The 21,053-nt window shown below is 41.0% G+C and overlaps 1 protein-coding gene across 3 annotated transcripts in view; it reads right to left on the bottom strand.

Moving 5' to 3' along the window:
• ets1 (v-ets avian erythroblastosis virus E26 oncogene homolog 1) overlaps window positions 1–20,463 on the bottom strand; it is a 46,634-nt gene extending 26,171 nt beyond the window's left edge. For 2 of the 3 annotated variants that reach the window (XM_066709753.1, XM_066709763.1), the window contains exons 1-3: window positions 20,373–20,463; window positions 17,452–17,533; window positions 12,402–12,540 (exon numbers count right to left, since the gene is read on the bottom strand). In XM_066709753.1, coding sequence (XP_066565850.1) covers window positions 12,402–12,540; window positions 17,452–17,520 — 208 coding nt within the window. In that variant the 5' untranslated portion in view covers window positions 17,521–17,533; window positions 20,373–20,463. Of the gene's footprint in view, window positions 1–2,525; window positions 2,894–12,401; window positions 12,541–17,451; window positions 17,534–20,372 lie in introns of those variants that run through there. The other variant, XM_066709772.1, reaches the window with a different exon arrangement.
• Between the last annotated feature and the right edge of the window lie 590 nt (window positions 20,464–21,053).

Raw genomic sequence — 21,053 nt, 5'->3', positions numbered from 1 at the left:
TCCCTGATAACACAGCACTGCTGACATTAGAGTGGAAACGGCCTGAATGGTTATTTTAAATACTGTTACACAAATACATGCACTCTGAGACAGATGTCACCCAATACTCACACACACTGATACATGCACAGCCTCTTTGTGGTTTGGATATGTTTATCTTTCACTTCAAAAGTGTTTACTTACATATTTAAGTTAATTTTGTGTGGTTATAAATATGACACCAGATTCTTCTTCTTTGTTTTTGTTTTGTGTTCAAAATGTCTATGCAGAGATAGAACCACAAACTGATAGTATTTGCTTTACAAGACTGCACAATAGAGCATGTGGGTCCAGTCAGACATCTCTGTGGAACCTCACTGTGTTTTGTAGGACAAGTTCTGGGTTCCAGGAGCACATTGCACTGCTGTGTTATGACTGGCTAATTCTAGAGAAGGCCCATCAATGAGGACAAGAAAGCGGTTAGTGCTGTTTTAAACCTTGTTAGACATGAAGCGATGATGAATATGCTGTCAGGCCTCCCGGTCTAAAGTTCCAGCAAGCCACTACAATGAGCAGAGTGGAAAAGAGGCTTAAATGTGAGAGAAGTTGTGCTGTTGTACTGAACGATTTCGCAAAATGGTGAGAAATTTCGTCATTCTCACTGCAGCTGTCAGAGTCAGCACGTTCGGCTTTCCTTTTTTTGATCTTTCTCTGTTTTTTCACCCCCCAGGTGTTTGCATAATGAAGCTGGCACACAGAGCTTCCAAAGTGAACCAACGTAAGATTTCAGTTACAAGTTTAAAGAGGTTGCACTAACTAAAGCAAGTTGCTGTATCGATTGATAACCTACTGCATCTGTCTGTCTGCTTTACCTATAGCCAGGGGGACAAGGGTTGCCCTAAATGTTGTCTTGTATTCATATAGCATTACTGCCAGCATTTCTTTATTAGCTTCCTACAAAAAAAACTTGCCACCAGGAAACACAATTTGAATGCGCCCTGAACTGAACTCTTACTGACCCTATGAACTTGAAGGAATACGGTCACACTTAAAGGGGCTATAAACAAGAAAGCCACCACAAGAATTTCCATATCCGCACACAGACACTACAATACTCGACCACTTGCTCTTACTGGTACTGCACTTACAATCAATCAAACATTCAGGATGCAGGACATGTATAACACCGAGTTAAATACCCTCATCACCCTTGTGAACCCTTTTCTCTCACAGCTGCTAACCCCCAGGTCTGCTGGAGATATTGGTGTCATTCAGATGTGAATGTATCTCTTTTCTGCATTGACATGGGGCGTTTTCATAATACTGTCTCACTTTTGTACTAAAATGATCCCATGTTTTCAACACAATACTGTCTAATAAACAGATAGAAGTAAGGACGATTCATGGGCCAGAAAAACAGTGGTGTGTCAACGTAATCACGGTAAAATGTTTAGCTTGCACATGCACTGCAACAGTTAATGTTACCACAACCAGCTTCAACATTAGCTTTATCAGATTTGGCTCCACAAGGAACAGCACAATGTGCAGGACAATGTATATAATAGCCAGCCTAGTTAAAAGAAAAGAAATCTGTGAAAGTATTGTTTATTTGTTTATGTTTCGACACTCCTCTGCTTATCTCAGTTTTGCAGTAGATTCAACAATTAAACACAGAATAAACTAAAGGAAGGTCCCACTGACTGGCTCCAACAGAGAGTGGTGTGAAGACCAGTTCATGAAAGGGTTAACTGGTCGTTTGCAGCCACATCTCTAATTGAACTCAGTCTTAGGAAAGGTCGCCAAATTTAGTGCACTGCTATGCAAAACACTTTTATTTTTTCTTCCACTTTTTACAGAAAGAGAACTTACATTTTCGTAGTTGGCAGATGTCACACCAGGAACGTCTTTGAAACTTTAGTGTGACCGGAGCGACAAAATACGTCAACAGAAAGTTGTACTGAAAGGTGACAGTTCAGTACAACTGGTACATTTCGTGTGTATTTTTCAATTTGCAAATTGGATTTTAAGATTGTTGTATCACAAGGCAGAAGTGCCTTAAATAAATAGTCACATGCATCATAGTATCACCAAGAAAGATCCTAAACACACGCACACTAATAATAAAATAAAACCGAGCTGATTATAAAATCGTTTTTATGTGGCACTGTCTATTTAATGTGTTGATACTTTTGCAATGCTTCAATACATGCACACTAGGTTAACTGCTTCGTCTGTAAACTAGTTTTGAAACTCCCATCTCAGTGCCGTCCAGTTTGCTTTCAAGCTCTGCGTTACCGTTAGATGACATTAAAAATGAAACTTGCGCATCTCCCGCATTCAAACCCGCACTTGCAAAGCTGCACCTTTACATGCAGCCTCAGCCCCGGTCCTCAGATGCAACAGCTGAGTCTGCTATGGATGCACCATCGGGCTTCAGCACTTGGGAATCAGTGGCAATGCAATCCAACCCATATTTCCATATCACACATTATTCTTCATCTCTCGCCGTCATGCATGCGAACAACTTTTGGAAATGCGCAACTCACCGTCTACTTTTTCTGTCTTTATGATTGTTAACGTCGGTTTCATGTCAACAGCTGCCGTCATGATCGTCTGATCCAAAGTTCAAATAACGTTGATCTTCTCCCGAAACCTTGTTCTTTATTTTTTCTCCCTTCTGTGTGCCGATCCTAAAGTACTTTTGTCTTTAATGGATCTTGCGCACCGGTAGGTTTTCTTTTTTCTTCTACTTCTTTTCTATCCTCTTCCCTCCCACCTTCTGTCTGCCTTCTTTTCTTCCTCTCTCTCTCTCTCTCTCTCTCTCTCTCTCTCAGATTGGATTTGTCTCTCGTTGAAACTAGCTTTCCCTCTCTCTCTTTCTCTCTCTTTCTCACTCACTCACTCCCTCCCTCTACCTCCTTCAGGGCGTTTCTCTGTCCCTCGGTTTCTTTCGGCATAAAGAGGCTGGTCCCCAGTCAGTGTCGTAGAGATGGGCGGTGTTTGAATGCAAAGGGTTGCAGAATGCAATTACATTCTTGTCTGGTCTTTCAATCATAGTATTCAGTGACAGTAACATATCTTTTAACCCCATGGGGCACAATGAAAACTGCCATATCTGTTTCCAATTACTCAAATCCAAGGGGGCTGATACCTAGTTTAGAAACTATGAGAAATAAACTAATTGCTTATGAGAACAACTCTTTCCCGCCCTCGCCTCTTTTGTAGCAGTACTGTAGAAGTACAGCTGAGATCAGTATTTGGTCAGAAAGGTGTCTCTGAGGAAACAGGCATTGCTTTGGTGCTTGGGAACAGGACCACTTATGCAATACTTTGTGTGACATACACAACACATCAGCCTGCTGAGTCTGAGAAGGCTGAAATGCAACTCTGACATTTACACCCAAAAATGCAAGAGCTTTTTCAACATGTTTCCTCGATTTCCTTCTTCCAGGGCATTCTTAAAAACGTACAAAGTTAGTAGCTTCATGTCATATGATTGTGTGGCGGCCTTCCAGAAGATTTGGAAAGAAAAAACGTCAAATAGGATTTCATCTTTTTTAAGCTAGATGAGTTCCTCTATTTTCATTCTTAAAAAAATGAAATAAAACATTTCACCTATCACATCTTTGAAGGATGCGCACACACGTTTCAGTTGAGCATATTCTCTGGACGGGGAATGCCCCCTAGACCCCATTAATGTCACTTCACCCTTTCACCATTCATGCTCCTGACATCTCCCCTGAATTCCCTCTCTCTCTCTCAAGTTCGGACCTAATTTACAGAATTCTGCCTAAACCCATAACAACCACAAACTCCGCATAAGCAAGTGTCCGGATGTCATGCTTAAGGTTTATTTAAAGTTATTGTGATATATTTATATCTATATATATATATATTTAAATCCCTTACATGTATCCAACAGATGGAATATGCTCTGCTGTGTGACAGAATTATGTGAGTTGTCTTCCTGGTGTATAGTAAAGCTACAGGATATTTGTTTTCACATGGCAAGGATTTTGTATGTATGTAAATGTATTTAGTCCAATTCTGAACTCTTGCCCCCTTAAGAGATGAAAATGTGCTGAAGGTTTGGAAAGACATATCTTCCTGGCCCTCCATCCTCTATCCTCCTCTCCTATTTAGGTCAACAAGCTATTTGTCTTGTGAAATTGAATTTAGACTATTGGTCATCACAGTCCTCCAAGAGAATCTGATTTGCGCAAGGATTGTTTCATTTTTTTTATTTATTTATTTGATTCAAGTTTTCATTTTATTTTTAGACGCTAAATTTCATTAAGAATAATCAACACGTCATTTTGGTAATTAGGTTAGCTAATTAGTCTGTGAAGCTTCTGAGTAGCCCAGTAAAACCGCACCAGAGAGAGAGGGAGAGAGAGAGAGAGAGACTCAGCTTCCCTTTGGGCAGCAAGCACCCTTACAAAATTAGCTGCCATAGCAATAGATTGTCATTGTGACTGTAACAGACTGGTCCAGTGGTTCCAGCCAGCAGTAACAATACGTGACAATGTGGTGAGCTCTTCGGGATGCTGCCAAAAAGAAAGCGCGCGTTCGTGAAACAATATAAATAAGTGTGCGGTCTGTGTGTTTAGTACACAAGCGGCAGATTGTGTGTGAGTTGTGACTTGCTTCCCCTAGCACCACCCTGAGCTTCATCTAATTTGGTTTCAAGGACTTCGCCCGAGAGAGTCCCGAAAGTGATGTTTTTGTATCCACAGGTGTACGGTTGGCTTAGAAACATCAGCCGTATTCACAGAGGCTGAAACGTCCTTGTGCAGAACCTTAACGCAACCCAGTTCGGGGAAGCAGTGGCCTTTATGCTCTGCGAGGCTCTGTGGGGATGTTTCACTCGAGAATTTGCATTAGTTTAACGGTTGTGTCATTTCGGTGTCGTTTAGTGTCACTAAACATACAACAGGACCCACATGTCTAAAGCCTGGGGATGAATGAATGGTTTGTACAATATAGATCATTGATTATATATAAATTAAAAGTGCACTTGTTGTTGAATCTGATCAGCTCTCACCCTCACGCCACAGACACACAAACGCACACACGTGCACAAATAAATATACCCTGTTAGTATTGAAACTTCCCTGCTTTATAGCTTAGATCCCAGTTGAACACACCCATTTCACATTATACAGCAGGCGTATGAATATTTCTTCATGGGGGGGAGAGTCTAGCTGTTGTATTGATCCTGTATAGATTTTTAAATAGAGATTCCACGAGTTTCCATTAGCCGAGGTGGATTGTGTTTCCCTGCACAGACCTCAGCTGCATTGGAAACGTTTGAAAGGCCCGTGTGGTTTAGTGGTCAGGTCTAAACATCGAGGGGTACTGCTCTCGTGTCACTGACTCACTCTGTGCTTTTCTTTGTTTTTCTTAATGAGCTCCTTGTATCTACTTCTAAAACCTCGGCCTGGGCCCTTTATAGCTCGAGGGCAACCATTAAGGCTAATAGTGATCCTGTTTAATATCTGAACTGGAGCTTTTAGTGTGGCCGTTACAGTCAGAGTCTCTTTGTCTAACATGTATATCCTGAAAACATTGGTGTGTGTGAAATTAAAAGTTAAAATGAGGCAAAATAGTATGAAATTCCTACTTAGGGGCCCTTTTTATTTTATTGGCATTGTGATATTCGCTCGATTGGCAGCATCAGCCCTGTATCTGATGTAAATGCAGGCATCCTCAGAGCACCGGGACTTGGCACGGAAAAGCAGAATACCTATTATTGGTATTTCAGCGATTTTTGATGTGTTTGGAGTTTCCCGTCAGGATGGCTGTGTTCTGCATGTCCACATGTCTTAATTGTTATGTAAATGTTTGTATTTTTTCATGCCAACTTTTCACATTTCACAGTGTCTGCAGGGTGTTCCCAAATTCAGGTATAAATGTAAACAGACGGAGAGAACATACACATAGATGCACTGTCTTTCATCTGAAGGAATTAAGATGAGGATATCAATTTGCCATCATTAAAACAGTGTGAGAAAAAGCCTGGTAAAGGTAGAATCATTTCACAGATATGAACACAGACTTCTTCCTTGTTAAACGCCATATAATAAACAGACAAACCTCAAAAACAAGCACATAGTCTTCTTTACGCAATATAGCTATAACTCTCTGAGTCTCGTCAGTGAACAAAAACACTTCCAGCTGTAGCAACCATTGTAATAAAGAGCAGTGCTGCCCCAAAAGGCAAATTCAAAGGCAGATTGAAAGGAGAGGGAGACCAAATTCCAGTGTAGTTTGCATTTAGGGATATTGGGTTTGTTTTAATCCATTCATAAACTTGAACTTCAACCACAGTCATTAGACAACACCCTGAAACAAGTAGTAACTTGTGATATTAAACTGGGTTCCACAGGATTCACTCTCTCCTCTTTTGCTGTAAATTATATATATATATATATCAAGCTGGTTACTGTACCAAAAATAAAAGTAGTATACCGAAAATAAGACTGATTGCACAAATCCAGCCTTATACACACTCGGCTGGTCACATGCTGACATTGTTTCACAGTGAGCAAAACCACCTTGAGCAAAATCCTGCAATTGTGTCCTAATTACTTCAAGCTCTGCTTTATGAAGCTGCTTTCCAAAACCTTTGTTTATCATCTAGTGAGCCATATCTCAAGTATTGCTCACCTTAAACTGAAAAGCTTTTTGGATGAGTTATAGTTACTTTTTGTGACACTTTATAACACTTTTCCAGGGAAATATTGTCAGAAAAGACACGTCTTTCACACACAGAGTTGCATACATGTGTGGTGGAAAGTATTCACACCGATCAAAGACTGTGTGTTTAATTGAGCTTTAAAACTGGGGGTTACATAGAGGAAGGCTGGTGAAGAGGGTTCCAGTCAACTTGATTCCCATTCATTTAATTTGTCTGGTTGTTTTTTTGGTTCAAAGGAAGGGGGGGTTTAAGGTCCAGTAAACTCATGAACAATTCTAATGTCTGCTGTGTCAGTTATTTATTTTGTATTCACCTATTTGATAAAAAAAATCTGAACCTGAGTGATTTTAGAGATCTCTCTGCTGGTGTAGCTGGATATTATATAAAGAGGCTCGAAATTACAGTCTTGTTTAGCCTTCAGATCACTAAGTGCGCATTGATGGACTTAATTTTTTACTGTTGTCAATTTTATGTCAACAGACAATGTACTTTGAGCAGGATTTGATCAATATTGGACTCAGGTCAGTAGCCTTGTTTTTGTATTGTTTGGGGAAATAAATAAATAATAACTTAATTGGAGTCTAAAATCATACAGCCCCCCAAGAAAAAGGACTGATTACGGCTACAGTACTTCAGCTGTGAGCGCAACTCGAACACAGCATCCTTTCATCTGTGTTCTCCGACATACCGAGCACTATTCGCAATCTGACAATCTGCAAATAGACGACACGGACATGTTATAAACCAAACCCTGCTACCAATACCGCTGCTCCAAACAGCAAAATATATCACGTGTCTTTTCTGCAAAGATCGGGAGCGTTTGTGAATTATGAACGGTGTTCTGCACCGTGGAGTTCATGATTTCCAGAGTAGAAAGCCGTGCCGAAGCCTGTTTGTTTTTCTGTGTGGTTTTCTGTGTTCATTATCTTCTGGGATCTTAGCCTGCTCCCCTTGACACCCCCTATCCCACCCCACCCCGTGCCCTGACAATGTGACCCATGTAGCCCCTTGTTCTAGCTGACTGCCTGGCCCTGCAGTCTGCAGATCCAGTGGGCAGGACCAGGCCTCCCAGAGATCACAGGACTCCCGCAGAGAGAAGGGGGGAGGACACAAAGGCCTGGCTCTTTCCAAACAATTAGCCTCGCTAAAAGGACATCTCTCTCTTCCATTAGTGCCACCACGTGCCCCCCATCACTCTATTGTGAGGCTAATTGAATTAGCTCTCCCCTTCAGTCTCCAGTCCCTAGGAGACCACACTCTCTCTGTCTCTCTCTCTCTCTCGATCCCCTCCCTCTTCATCTCTTCACAGGCACACTCTCAGAAACCATTCGCTGGTGCGGCCAGAGAAAAGCCGCTCTTCCCATTTCACGCTTCGTTTAGCCAATATTGGGCTAATGTTTTAATCTTCTCCTAATTACGGGCTGCATCCATATCATAAGCTGTCATACAGAAGCTTTCCTCTCTCCATGCTGGTGCTGGCAGGTTAGCACTGACGTTTTGGTGGCAGTTTATTTTCCTCTACTTTGATTTCTTATATACATTAATATGTAAGTTAGAATATATACATACCTATGGATATATACAGTATTTATAATCTTCAGCAGTCTTTGTCAATCTTTGTTAAAGGTTTATGCTTCAGTCTCATTATTGGTTGTTACGTATGCTTACAGTTTGATAGTCTATCACAATCTTTTGTTTTTCCTCACTCTCTCGCTCTGTCGTTCCGAGGCTACTCCTGTATTACTACACACGTCCAGCATCCTGCCTGCATGCAGAGAAAGGACGGCTCGGCAAAACCCAGGCCTCAAGGATTCGGTGTCCGCTGGGGACGTCTCCTAATGGTCCGCAGTTCTCCACATTTAAAAAAAGTGTAATTCAAGTCTAATCTACCATGCGAGCAAACGCCGAACAGAAGGTTTTTAATTAAGACTGATTCGGTGTTAATTAACCAATTGACAATCATCCTGTCAGCAGGTATTCCATGAACCGCTGGCGGGGGGGCTGATCATGCAGGACCCTGAAGACCTGTGGAGCTAATTTCACATTTCTTGGGGTTTCACTGCCATTCCCACTGAACGCTGCTCCAGCTTGGGCCTCAATTCTGCCAATTTGACCTGCTACGAGAATGCAGGCTTTTCTCACGCGATGAGTCCATTCCAGACATCATACGTGCGGTTCAAGTGCTTGACACGGGAAAGTTGTATTTAAGCTGACACTGATGTCAGTGGCTATGCTTCAGTGTCATTCAGGGTGCTCTTATGCTGCGCCTCATGAAAGCACCATTTTATCTTCACATGACAAGGCAGATGTGGAGTGTCACTGGCCTAAGTGGGAGACCATTTTCACGAAAGACAACTAAAAGCTAGCAGTTTAAAGAGGACACTTAGTGATTAATATTCTCGATTGACTTACTGGTGTGTGTGTGTGTCTGTGTTTTTTCTTTGCGGTTATTACTCTTTAAGTGGAAAAATACACCTCATGAGCAGACTTCTGTGGTTTACCATACTCTCGTCATTCTTTACCTTGCCGTCTATATATTTTTCTTTGTCTCTCGTTTAAAGTTATGTAAACCTGAGATTTGAAAGCTCAGCTGAAACGTCCGTGTGTGGCCTAGTTCTGTGTCGCCAGTAGCGTGTTTACCCATGCTGTTTTCCAACACTACAGAGTAGTAACAAGAAACAGCTCTGACAGCCACGCAGATGGAAGACAGAGGCCCACGTAAACAGAAATGGTTAGAGCGAGCTATTGTCGTCTCTTTATCGAGGCGATCCCCTGCCCAATAACATTTGAAGAATCCCAAAAAGCTCTGTGATGCACGATAATATTTTGTGTCACTTTGTCCCATCTGCTATGTGCACGTTGTTCCGCCAACTTGTTTGCTTCAGATATAACAGTATTCTAATGGCTTTATCCCCCTTATATAACATTCAGCTGCCCTATCCTGAGGCTTGGGAAAGAGAGTTGTTTTGTCTGTGCCATGTGAACACAGAAACAAAGCTCCTACACCGAGGATGGAAAGATTTCGTTTGTAAGGGCTTCAGTGGTCAAGTACATAACGCAACAATGCGCGGACTGTGAGCTCTCAGTCAAATATAGCCGAGCTCTCCCTTCCTTTCTCTCTTGTTCTTTACTCCTTCCCATTCCGTCACTGGAGGGGGTCTGTGTCACTGCCGACACGCTAACAGAAGAAGGTGGGGCTCCCGTTTCTCCGTCATTTTCTTACCCCCCCCTCCCTCCTCCTCCTTTTTTTCTTGTTTTGTTTTATTGTCGGGGGAAGTGTGTGCCGGGCTGATTAGCATCACGGCTTCCTCCATTCCCATAACCTCCAGACCCCCGCAGACCGTCTGTTTACTTTTAGAAATAAAAAATGTGCCTGCAACAACCGCGAGGACGTGCCCCTCGTCAGACCCCCACCCCCCTACCCCCTGCGCCCCCCCCACCCCCCCCTCGTCTCTTTCTCTCACACTGTCCAGCTGCAACCTCACAACTGTCAGGTTTCCCAAAAAACAACACAAAAAATCACATCAAATAAAAAAAAATACCCCACTAGTGTTCCATTTTTATATCCTCTGTTTTTTACAAGTTTTCTTTTTTTCAGAATCACAGCTGTGTGTTCGTATGTGTGTGAGAGACGGAGAGAGAGAGAGAGAGAGAGGGAGAGGGAGAGAGAGGAGGCTAATGAAGAGTTTCAGCAGGGAGGCTGTAATAAAAGCACGGCGCACTCGAGACAGAAGAAGTGTGGAGGGAATTCATATAAACACTGCCATGAAATGAACAGTGCTAGGCAGGCTTGTGTGATATGAGATAAAGTGTCAGACAGGGTCCTTTAACATCTGTCCTCTGATTTACAATTGTAAAGTATATAAATAGGGAATTGTTTTAATTAGAACGGTTTAAATTGGAATTGAATTTGAGTACATTTGAACATTGTACCATTCCATTCACTGTACCTGTGCATGTTTTCCTCCATTCATTCATTAATTAATTCATTCATTTGAACAAACTGAAACCTATGCTTATATAAAGTCTGCTTAGGTGTTGGGTATAGTTTTGTGAAAGTGTTTTGGTGGCACCATAAACATCATCTTACACCACATGTACATTCCTGTTGTGTATTGGTAGTTTGTACATAAAATGCAGATTTAAAAGAAACGGTCAGCGCCGTACAAGCAAACTCTCATATCTAGACAAGTGTGTCATAACTAGAAAACAGTAATGTTTGCCATGAAAAGATCATCAATCTCTCAAATATGTGGGTTTAAGTAACTGTGGTCTAGATAGGACACACCTGGTGTAGGCATTAAAGTACCAGTCTAAGAAAGAAAAAAAAAAAAAACGAGTATCTCAAAGTAAGTGTATACATAAGGACCAGAAGTGCAGATGCTTTCTGTTTAGTTTATTAATTGCTTGAGGAATTAGGAAAGGTTGCCTGATATTTCTTTATTAGAGTTTTATACGTGAAGTACCATGATCTGACGGGAATCCTACACTACAAACAAACACTATTAAAAGCGTTTTCTCATAAACCGTGGATGTTCTGACGAGCTCTAATTCTAATGAAATTAAGCTCCTCTTGTCATTTTTTTTTCCACTGGGAATTTGTCCTCCTTCTCCCTCAAACATCCTCACTTTGAACGTCTGCCCTTAAAGGCACAAGCTTTGAATGGCAGGAGCCGACGTTCTGCTCCACACTCCACTGCTCCTGGAGGCCCGATCCAAGTGTGCCCGCAGCAACAAACATGCCCAAAACTCTTGTCTAATGAAGCCCAGGGCCGGGACCCCTGGGTCTGATCAAGCTTGGGAAAAGACTGCAGACCTTGCGTCCTCCGCGTACCGCTGGGAATTGAAGTCAGAAAACTGCTGCCCAGTGAGCGCTCCCCCTCCCCAATGGCGTGTGTCACTGTCTCTGGAATGAACAGGGCTTAAGCGAGGGAGACGGGGCCCAAGCGAACCCGGCACATCAGGAGGAATGTTCCAGTTAAAAATAAGCGCAAAAAGTAAACGCTGAAAAATGCAGGGCATGCAGCCACTTCGGGTGGAAAATATGACACATCTGTTAAAGGCATCGCTCCGGGGTCAACGTCGCCTGTCCCCCCTCGGAGACGCAGCCTGAGAGGAGCCTGTGTGGCTCGATTTGCAGAAGCAGGCCGACTCCAAATAATAATAGAAGTCTGTATAAAAGTGACCTGGCAGGGGGAAACTCAACATTGTGAGGAATGCAGAGCGCGCAAGTCACCCAAAGGCCAGCTCAAGTGTTTGGCTAAGCTCTCGGTTTCTCGTTCTGAACAATACATATTTTGGGGTTGTTGTTGTATTGTTTACATCATCATTTGTCCGGTCCCTAAGACGCTATCCGTGTTGTTCAATTGGAGGTATTGTGGGCCTTTTGGCTGGTACCGTTAGCGAACTGTTTTTAGTTCGGTGCAGCTTATTTACCAATTATTTTCTACTAAAATGAAGTGCTGCCTCATTCACAGCATTTTCGATATTTTCCCCTCATTACCACTGGTGTTTTATAAAAAATTAATATCTGATTCAGGTTAGTTTTTACTAGAATGTAAATCAGTCATTATAAAACACCAACGGTGATGAGGGGAACATACATCCGTACACCACACTCTGTTGTAACTCTTCTCCGATATTTTCAAGATAAGTTCGGGAGGGGTCAGTCACAAGTCGGAGGCATGATTCCATCTCTTCTTTTCTCTCTGTCTCTTCTTACCTGTGACGCAAAATTCATGACCCGTTGGCACCTCCTGTAACGCCACCTCGTGTGGATAATAAGGGCGTGGATGGTAGTGCTGCGGTGGCAGATACACCCCATTCGCCACTGGCTCCTGGTAAACATCGGAGGCCTGTCTCTGAAAAGACAACAGAAGACACATCAAGTGAGGCAGGCCATGTCAATAATCAATAATCCAACAATCAGGCAAATACCCTGCATGAGTGTATTGGAATAAGCAAACCACCGCAACACAAATTGACACTGTGTTTTATTTTTTGAAATAGCTCAAACTAAAGGGATTAGAAAGCTTAGAAAGAAGCGGCACCAGACACAATCTGAACACGGGTACCCAGGCCTGGCTCTCATTCAGCTGATTTCCTGGGGAATCGTGAAATGCTCCCACTGAAGCAAGAGATCACCAGGGGGGGCTATTTCTAAGCACGAAACAGGTAAACCATTATTTCACTGTCTTTATTATAATGTATCTATAGTTTTAAAAATATTCAGTGTTTTGGAAGTCAAACGCTTGAATTAATCATCCCATTAAATCACATTTAGTTTTTCTTTAGGTTTTGCTTTCTTACAATCCCTGGATTTGACCTGTATTTCTCTACAAATATTTCCTTCCAAAACATGCAACTCTGGACATCCACTTTAACAGCACCACTGAATAACTCAGTCCGGCTAAATCATCCTTTCTGACCATGTGACGACGCTCCTGTGTGGCGAGCTGGTTTACACAGACTGTTGTTTTTCCTCTCCAGATGTGGCGCAGCTTTTGTGGCCAATTGTTAGTTTGCCGGGGCATTATTTTCCAGTACTTTGGGGGTCCTTGTGCTTGATGAAAAGCTCCATATAATCTTGGAGCTCATTCATTCATCCGAAGCATGACTTTTATAGCCCCACGTTTTCAGTGTCCTTGCATTTCTCATTGTTTAAAACATGTTTTTTTCAATGTTCGCTTTGTATTGTACTGTGTCCAAATAATTATAAATGGGCTATTATGTTGGTGAGGATATATAGCACACTTTGACACAACAGCTTGAACCCTGTGGAAGTATTGTGCATTCTACGAGTTTTATTATTTATTGTCGTTTTATATAGATCGTCAGAAAGGGCACAAGTGCAAGGAGGCTTTTCCATTGCTGTTGCTAATCCAGCTGTGAATACATGATTGACCACAGATTATTGTATATTTTAATCCAAGAATCAACGGAAATAATATTTCTCATCACGATTTAAGAGTTACAAGGCATGGCCACACTATGCACGCCAGGTTTGTTGACAATGCCGAAGACTTTTCTTCAAACAATACCAGTCTAAGGGCTAGACTGAATCAAAATATTGACCTACCCGCAAAACATAATTTACAAACTCGTAGCCTATCGCGTTTTGATTTATAAATAGTGGAAAGTGGCTTCTGACAATGAATTGAAACCTGATTAGGATACAGGTTTGTACTTTGCAATTCCAAGATAGGCCAATGTTTTGATTTAATAACACAATTGTCACCAGTCCTGTTCCTGGAGTAAGACTCTTCTATGCGTGGAAACTTTACCTTCAGGGGGATTTCCTGAGAGAACTGCACGAGAACTTGTATTTGACCTGCATCGTGGCTAATTTAAATCTGAACCTCATATCTAACACGTCATTTGCATGATTATGTGATAAGAGTGGGGTTCATGGAAACACAAATCTCAAGTGAAAACAGAATCCACATGCACGCCGACCCAATGCATTGGAAATACGGAAACAAAAAGTTTAGTTTGTGAATTTATTTATTTTTGTTCTCAGTTTGAATTAATATTTGAGTTTCACAGAACAGAACAATTCGAAAGGCAGGTGTCTTAAGGTGACAGACAGTATGTTATCACTCAGGGATTTTCTTTTTTTTTTCAAATACAATTTCAGATAACTTCTGTACAACACATTAGAGGCAGGGGAAGTTAAATGTGAATGTCAGGTGGAAAAAACAAGACGGGAACATCTTGTCTGAACAAGTGTCTGTTCTTAACTTAGATACGGGATTGTGTATTTGTGTTGTAGTCACAGCAGATATTTTTAAATGTGGGAGTCTCTTAAAACCTCTTCCTCTACAGCTTTTGCTCTTTTTAACAATTGATTCAAAAGGGCAAACCGCTGGAATGCAGAGAACGTTAAAGTGAATTTCAGCTTTTAGAAATACCATGTAGACACATAATAAACAACGTCATCTGAATTTTCTATTCTTATAATAGAACAGTTAATGGAGTGCGATGGTTCTTGTTAATCTTTCTCTAGACACATAGGTTTGTGCTCACACGTCGTGTTTAACGTATTCAGCTAAAAGAAATTACGTTTTTTCTGTAATTGTCGTGCTGTGAGAAAATGAATGTGTTTGGCAAAATTGGACAGTAAGGGTAACCGGAGCGGTAATGGTCTCTGTTCCAGCATTGTAGCCACATGCTTGTATCTTAGCTGGGGTGTAAACCAAACACACTTCTTACTTTTGCGTCTCCACAGTCTAACACAGCATTTCGGCCGTATGAACCAGAATTGAGCAGTAAGACGATGTCACACAGAACACCAACACGTTTCATTCGGTTTTGAATACTTTGATAATGTTAAAAGAGATCATTTGGCCTGTGTTTAGCAGGAAGCCGGTGAGGTGGCAGTGGAAGCTGTGCTGGTAAACTGTGCGAATGTCAAAGCCTGTTCCATGTCACTTTAGTCCTAATAGGATCCCTGCAGTGGCTGGTAACTGTGCTACTGAGTGTCTCCAGCCCTCATTAAAGCCAGAGCTCTGTGTCTTGGTGAATGACTGCCCATCTGATAAGACCTCTTGTTAATGCAAGACAGGGTTTATCAGCTGCTTGTCAGCTTTACAACCTGTTAATATAGCCGGGACTTGCGCTGCTTATCTCTGCACGAGAGCATCTCTGCAACATGGGGTCTGACGCCTCGCCTCCGAAGCTATACGGCATGCAGAGCCGGCCGGGGCTGAGGAAGACTGAGGCCGTGTGTGTCGGAGACAAGCGCGGAGAGAGACCAGCAGGCGGCCGCTACAGACAACGGCACACTGCCCGTCTCCCAGCAATTACACCCGAGATTTGAGTTTGACCTTCAAACCCACTTACAGGGAGAAATGATTCTGCCCCGTAGACCTAAACATCTCCAGAACAAAGACATGTTTTCGTCGTTGTTTTTGCCCATTAGCTTTTTCAAAAGATGCAATAACCGCGGGGGCAGCTATTAAGATCCTGTTATTTGCTCCTAAGGCTTTGAATGACTATGCACCCCCTGTGCTTTACCGATTTATTGCCTCCTTACTCGGTGTCAGCGCACGCCCTAATCTCAGCTGGTTCCCGGCTATTTTGTAATGCAAAAGCTGTTTTTTGCACGAGGCGTCCGTTACCGCGCTGTGGACAACTCTGCATCAGTGTGACTTCATTCTGAGGCGCTGATGACTTTTAAACCTGTGGCTGAAATGTGTTTGTTTTGGTTGTTTTTTTTGCCTTGGAATTTCTATTTGATTGTCGTTGCTGTTTTCTCTGACGTTGGCTGTTCGCAGTGAATACTTTTTATTCCTGATTTTAAGATCGGCTGTGCTGCACTTTGGGGGGCTGTGTCTCGAGCTGGTCGACACGAAAGACATTTTATGAGTTGGAAGGAGTGGTTGATAGTTGTGTATCACACCAACAAATCCTTATCTAAACAGTAAGGCATTTTCTAAGACACTGAAACTGAGCAAGGTCCAGAACCAAACCTAAGGACATGAGAGGCTGAATATTGTTCTCATTTTGACACCTTGGTCCCCTTTGAGTGGTCAGTATATGAGGCTTTGTATTTAAACCTCTAAAGGCCCACAGTGTTGTGTGTTTAGACAATTAAATACTCACAGTAGTCACCAGCCTGAAGTCTATGTGGAAACTCCTGTTATCAGTTTGTTTTAGTAAATGAATGTAAATAATAACACATTTCAGTGACTCACCTTTTGACCGCCAAGGCCTTGTGTACCAGTAATCTCAATTTCAAAGGTAGATTATGCCACCGGAGCCAAACAGACATTTTCAGGGGGCATCAGTCTCGCTATACTGAGGTGGGCTGGGTGGGCATTAGCATGTGACCCCCCTCTCCCATATTAAATAGATCCGCCTTTTGCATTCAAATTAAATCATTTCTGCCCGTGCTTTGTTTGAATACTTACCTGCTGTGAATCCCAATGCCTCTCACCCCTCTAATCACAGAGGCTGCATCAATTATGCCTATTGTAATCGTTTTGTGCGTGTGCGTCTGTGTGTGTGCGTGCGTCTGTGTGTGTGTGCGTGCGTGTGTGTGTGTGTGTGCGTACGTGCCTGTGCATGCGTGTGTCTGTTTTCTGCTGGCACTCGGGCTGTTGGGCTGTACGGAAGGCATAGTGCAGGGCAATATTCTCAAGTGAAACTCCTCTGCGTATTTCTCTTGTGAAAGGCACAACAAATATCATTAACTGTTAACTAAGTTAGCAAGAAAAAACAAAACACAAAACAACCCTGCCAAGCCTCCAATTTGCAAACGCCACCGGTGGAAGCCAGAGTTTATTCTTGAACCTGCAATGAACAGTTATGTTCAGTTTCAAGATAACACGAGGACACTTCCTTCGCTATTTCTTTCCCTGCTCGGGTTTCCACCACAGATAATTAGAGTCACTCTTCGACGGAGTGGGGTTTGCAAATATGTTGCTTGGCCAGTTCTGTTGTTTTGTTTTTTTCTGCTACACTTAGTTAACAGTTACAATGATTTATTTGTTGTGCCTTTCAAAATGGAGGTGACTAAAATTTAGCTGGTTAAATGGGGAACCTGATTAGATACGTTTCCAATTAGGGGTTTACAAGTGCTCCTGGAGGTAAACAATTCAGACTGACAAGAAAAAGCTCTCAGTCCCCCAGATACCCAGATTAACTCCAGACTTGCCTGCACACACACACACACACACACACACACACACACACACACATGCACACACACACACACACACACACGGCAGCAGCACCTAAACAAAGCCAGGTGATTAACGACAAGGCCTTACCATCATGCCAAGATGGCCACAAGCTTGTAGGCCGGGACACCCGGAAACAGACTCCATGTAGTAACTCATCTCGGGATCTCAGCTGCGAGAGAAACAGAGCGCAGGACAGGTCAGGTGAGATCAGCTTGAATCAGCATTGCTCTCCTCGGTCAGGAAGAGGTCACTTCAGGAAGAAGTTAATCTGGATAAACGAGTGGCAGGGAGTTTACGACATTTCAAAATAGGATAGGGGGGAAAAAACAAAACAAAAACACTTTCATTGCTGTTGATAAAGCCAGCCATGTCATGATCTAATTGTACTCGAGCAGAGTCGCCAAGGACCTCTGAAAAGCATCTGAAATGCATTAAGGTGGTTGAAGGGTTTTCAAAACGCATTAAGAATACCATGTTCTGTGCCTGCTTGTTAAGCTATTGTTTTGTTTTGTTTTTTTACATGATGTCCATGTACTTGGTTGTTTCAAGTATTTTGATCCAGAAGAAATTGTGAAGTGCCACTTGTCTCAATCTGCCATGATTGTGACGTACAACAGCTGTTCAGTCAAGCTTCCCACATTGATATTGAGGGAGAAAAGATCTAAAAATCATTATTATTATTATTATTATTATTATTATTATTATTATTATTATTATTATTATTATTATTACTTAACTTTTAAGGGTCTGAACATGAAAAATGCTTTTTAAATTTCTATTATTACACACACACAAACGTATCTGTTAAATATCCAATTTTCTATCTTATTCTCAGCTTCAAAAAGGTTTTCTGTTGCCATGCCATTGTGAGTTCGTCTTCTTCGCTTACTAGAAGCAATGTCGGACACATTATTGAACTCATGGTAGCTACTAATGCAAAAAAGCAGGAATATAATATAAAAGAAAACAATGTGCATGGGAAATACTTAGGACAATTATGCTTGATTGAAGAACTGCAGGAAGCAAATAATGGTTTTCATTCTTTCAAATCTGCAAATCTGATCTATTCATGAAAACTGGATGGAAAATAAAAAATGGTTGACCTATGAAAACCAGCGGCACAGCAGCAGTCATTTAACTTTGAATAGCACTGCAGCAGACTGGCGTTTTGGGATCTATTTAAAAAGGCACATATAAAATGGCTTGCAGACACATTAAAGTGCCTTATAAATGCATCAGACTCTGGTGATGATACAGAACTATGCAGCAGTTTATCTGATTTTACTTAGTGTTAGTATTTGTCCCAGTGAATGAAAGTCACATTCCCTCTAATTCTCAAAAACTCTCTCTACTCCAATAACTCTACAGTTTTACACTGCTTATCAACACAATTGTACAGATATGAAACTGCCGATATGATGAGCCCATATTAAGCACAGGAACAGTCCCTTACTGTCCAGGGGAATATCTACTGACTACCACATGTTTGATTGAATTCGTATATTCAATATATATACCCACTACTGGTGTTTAAGTTAGTGATTATGTGTAGACTCTAGTGGTGAACAGGATTTTCTTGTTCTGCTTCCTCAGATTAATCTGTATGTATAGAGGCTGCATATATACTTCAGGTTTTATTTTCCTGCTTAATTGAAGATTGAGGTCTAGCTGCATTAACACTGTACTAACAAGACAAGTACAGTGTTTTATGAGCATCTTTGTGTTATCTGTGAATCTGTTTCATACAGGTTAATGACCTTTTCATATAATGCATATATACACTAAGTATTTCTATATATTCTATTCAGATGTTCACATTTAAGTAACCTTCAAGAGTGCACCCTTAATTGTTCCTCTCTATTTGTAGATACAGATAGATAGGTAGGTAGGTAAATAGATACAATTAAAAAGTTTTAATATAAACTTTAACAAATCCTAAAAACACTGAACACATTGAGACATTTTACACCAAACCATATAAAACACAATCATAGAAAGGGGGTAGGTAGATTGCAGAACTGTAAATTAAGTCTATTGAGGACATACTCTATGTGTTGAAAATATACTGCACTATGAACTCAGAGCTTTATTCACTATTGTGTACAACTCATACTGTGTTAGGTTTCTTGAAGAGAACTTCCCACTGTGTAAGTTAATGTAAAGGCTGATGTCGAGAACTGAGACCATGCTAGGCAATACTGAAACTCAGGTTCTTTCCCCATCACCTTGGGGAGCTTGATGTGATGAATGAGGACCATGGACCATGCAGGGGAAAAAGCTTACTGATGCAAAATAAAAACTGGGCTAATTATCAAGAGAGACGTTTCCTCACAAACAAACACACACACAACTTTATTCCCCTTTTACCCCAAATACAACTGAAACGTTATTTAGCCCCCAGAGTAATAACGACATTACAGCTGTTTAACAAGGTCCCCACATCTGGGACTAATCTTTCCCAATTCATGTATTATTTTCATTTTTAGATGTATTCATTTTATCCCTGTTGTCGTTATTATTTATTATACACTCAGTTTAATTTACAATAATAATAATAATAATAATAATAATAATAATAATAATAATAATAATACATTGGGCAAACTAAACACCTGCCCAATTATGTTAGTGATGCGTAAATGGTAATCTCAAAATAGTTATCCAAGCCCTCAGATTCTGTTCTTCTACCTTAATTTTTTAGTGATTTTTTTGTATCGTATTGGTACTGTTGTTATTGTTTGTTTGTAAAACTTTGTCCCCCCTCAAAAAAAAATTAAGGAAAAAAATGATTTGAAAAAGCCTTATATTAGTCTATGACATTTGTGCGCAACAACTTCCAAGGAAACGCTGCCAGGAGCAGTCAGTGCCGTGTCCGCGGTAAGTGCCAGCTGTTTTGGTCATAACGCAATGTTATTGCTTGGTTTACATTTAATCAGGGCTTCCCATTTTTACGGGGAGAACTATTTGAAAGCAATGTATACTTAATAAATAAATGCGGTTGCACTTACCGCAACTTCTAAACTGAATGCAAGAGTCCTGTCGTGCGGTCCTGGATGCGCCGTCACAGTGCTCGCCTGCCCAGACTGTATACCTGCCGCACTTTCACAGGGAATAAAGAGGATGGAGCTACCATATTCACCCTAATAGACCCTCCCTCGGCAATTACGAGCGTCAGGCGAGCAAAAAGGGTTTTCAAAACCTGCGTTCCTGTCTTTCTTCGTTTTTTTTATGTAAGTTATCTAAATTATATAATTCAGTCGATATTGCCGGTTCAGAAATAGCACTTTGAAATACTCTGCATTCATACAAAATATATTAGTGTGTATCTATGAAAAGACATAAAGTTTCAAGTTTCAGGTTTCATCTCTCTCGATATATATATATATATATATATATGTATATATATATATATATATATATATATATATATATATATATATATATATATATATATATATATACACACACACACACACACACACACACACACACACACTTATATCCTTTCAACTTTAATAATATATATGTATTATATACAGTAGATTATATTATTAGAATAAATACACATTCAGGCACTACTTTTTATTTTTTAATATTTTGTGTACGCTAAAATATATTAATATGTCTTTAGATTTAACTAAATCTAGATTAGTTCAAATGTCTGTCCAAAAACTCACTGAAGTTGTGAT

This window comes from Amia ocellicauda, chromosome 1 (assembly GCF_036373705.1).
Source record: "Amia ocellicauda isolate fAmiCal2 chromosome 1, fAmiCal2.hap1, whole genome shotgun sequence".
NCBI classification, from domain to species: domain Eukaryota; kingdom Metazoa; phylum Chordata; class Actinopteri; order Amiiformes; family Amiidae; genus Amia; species Amia ocellicauda.
This window is presented reverse-complemented; position numbering and strand designations above follow the sequence as displayed.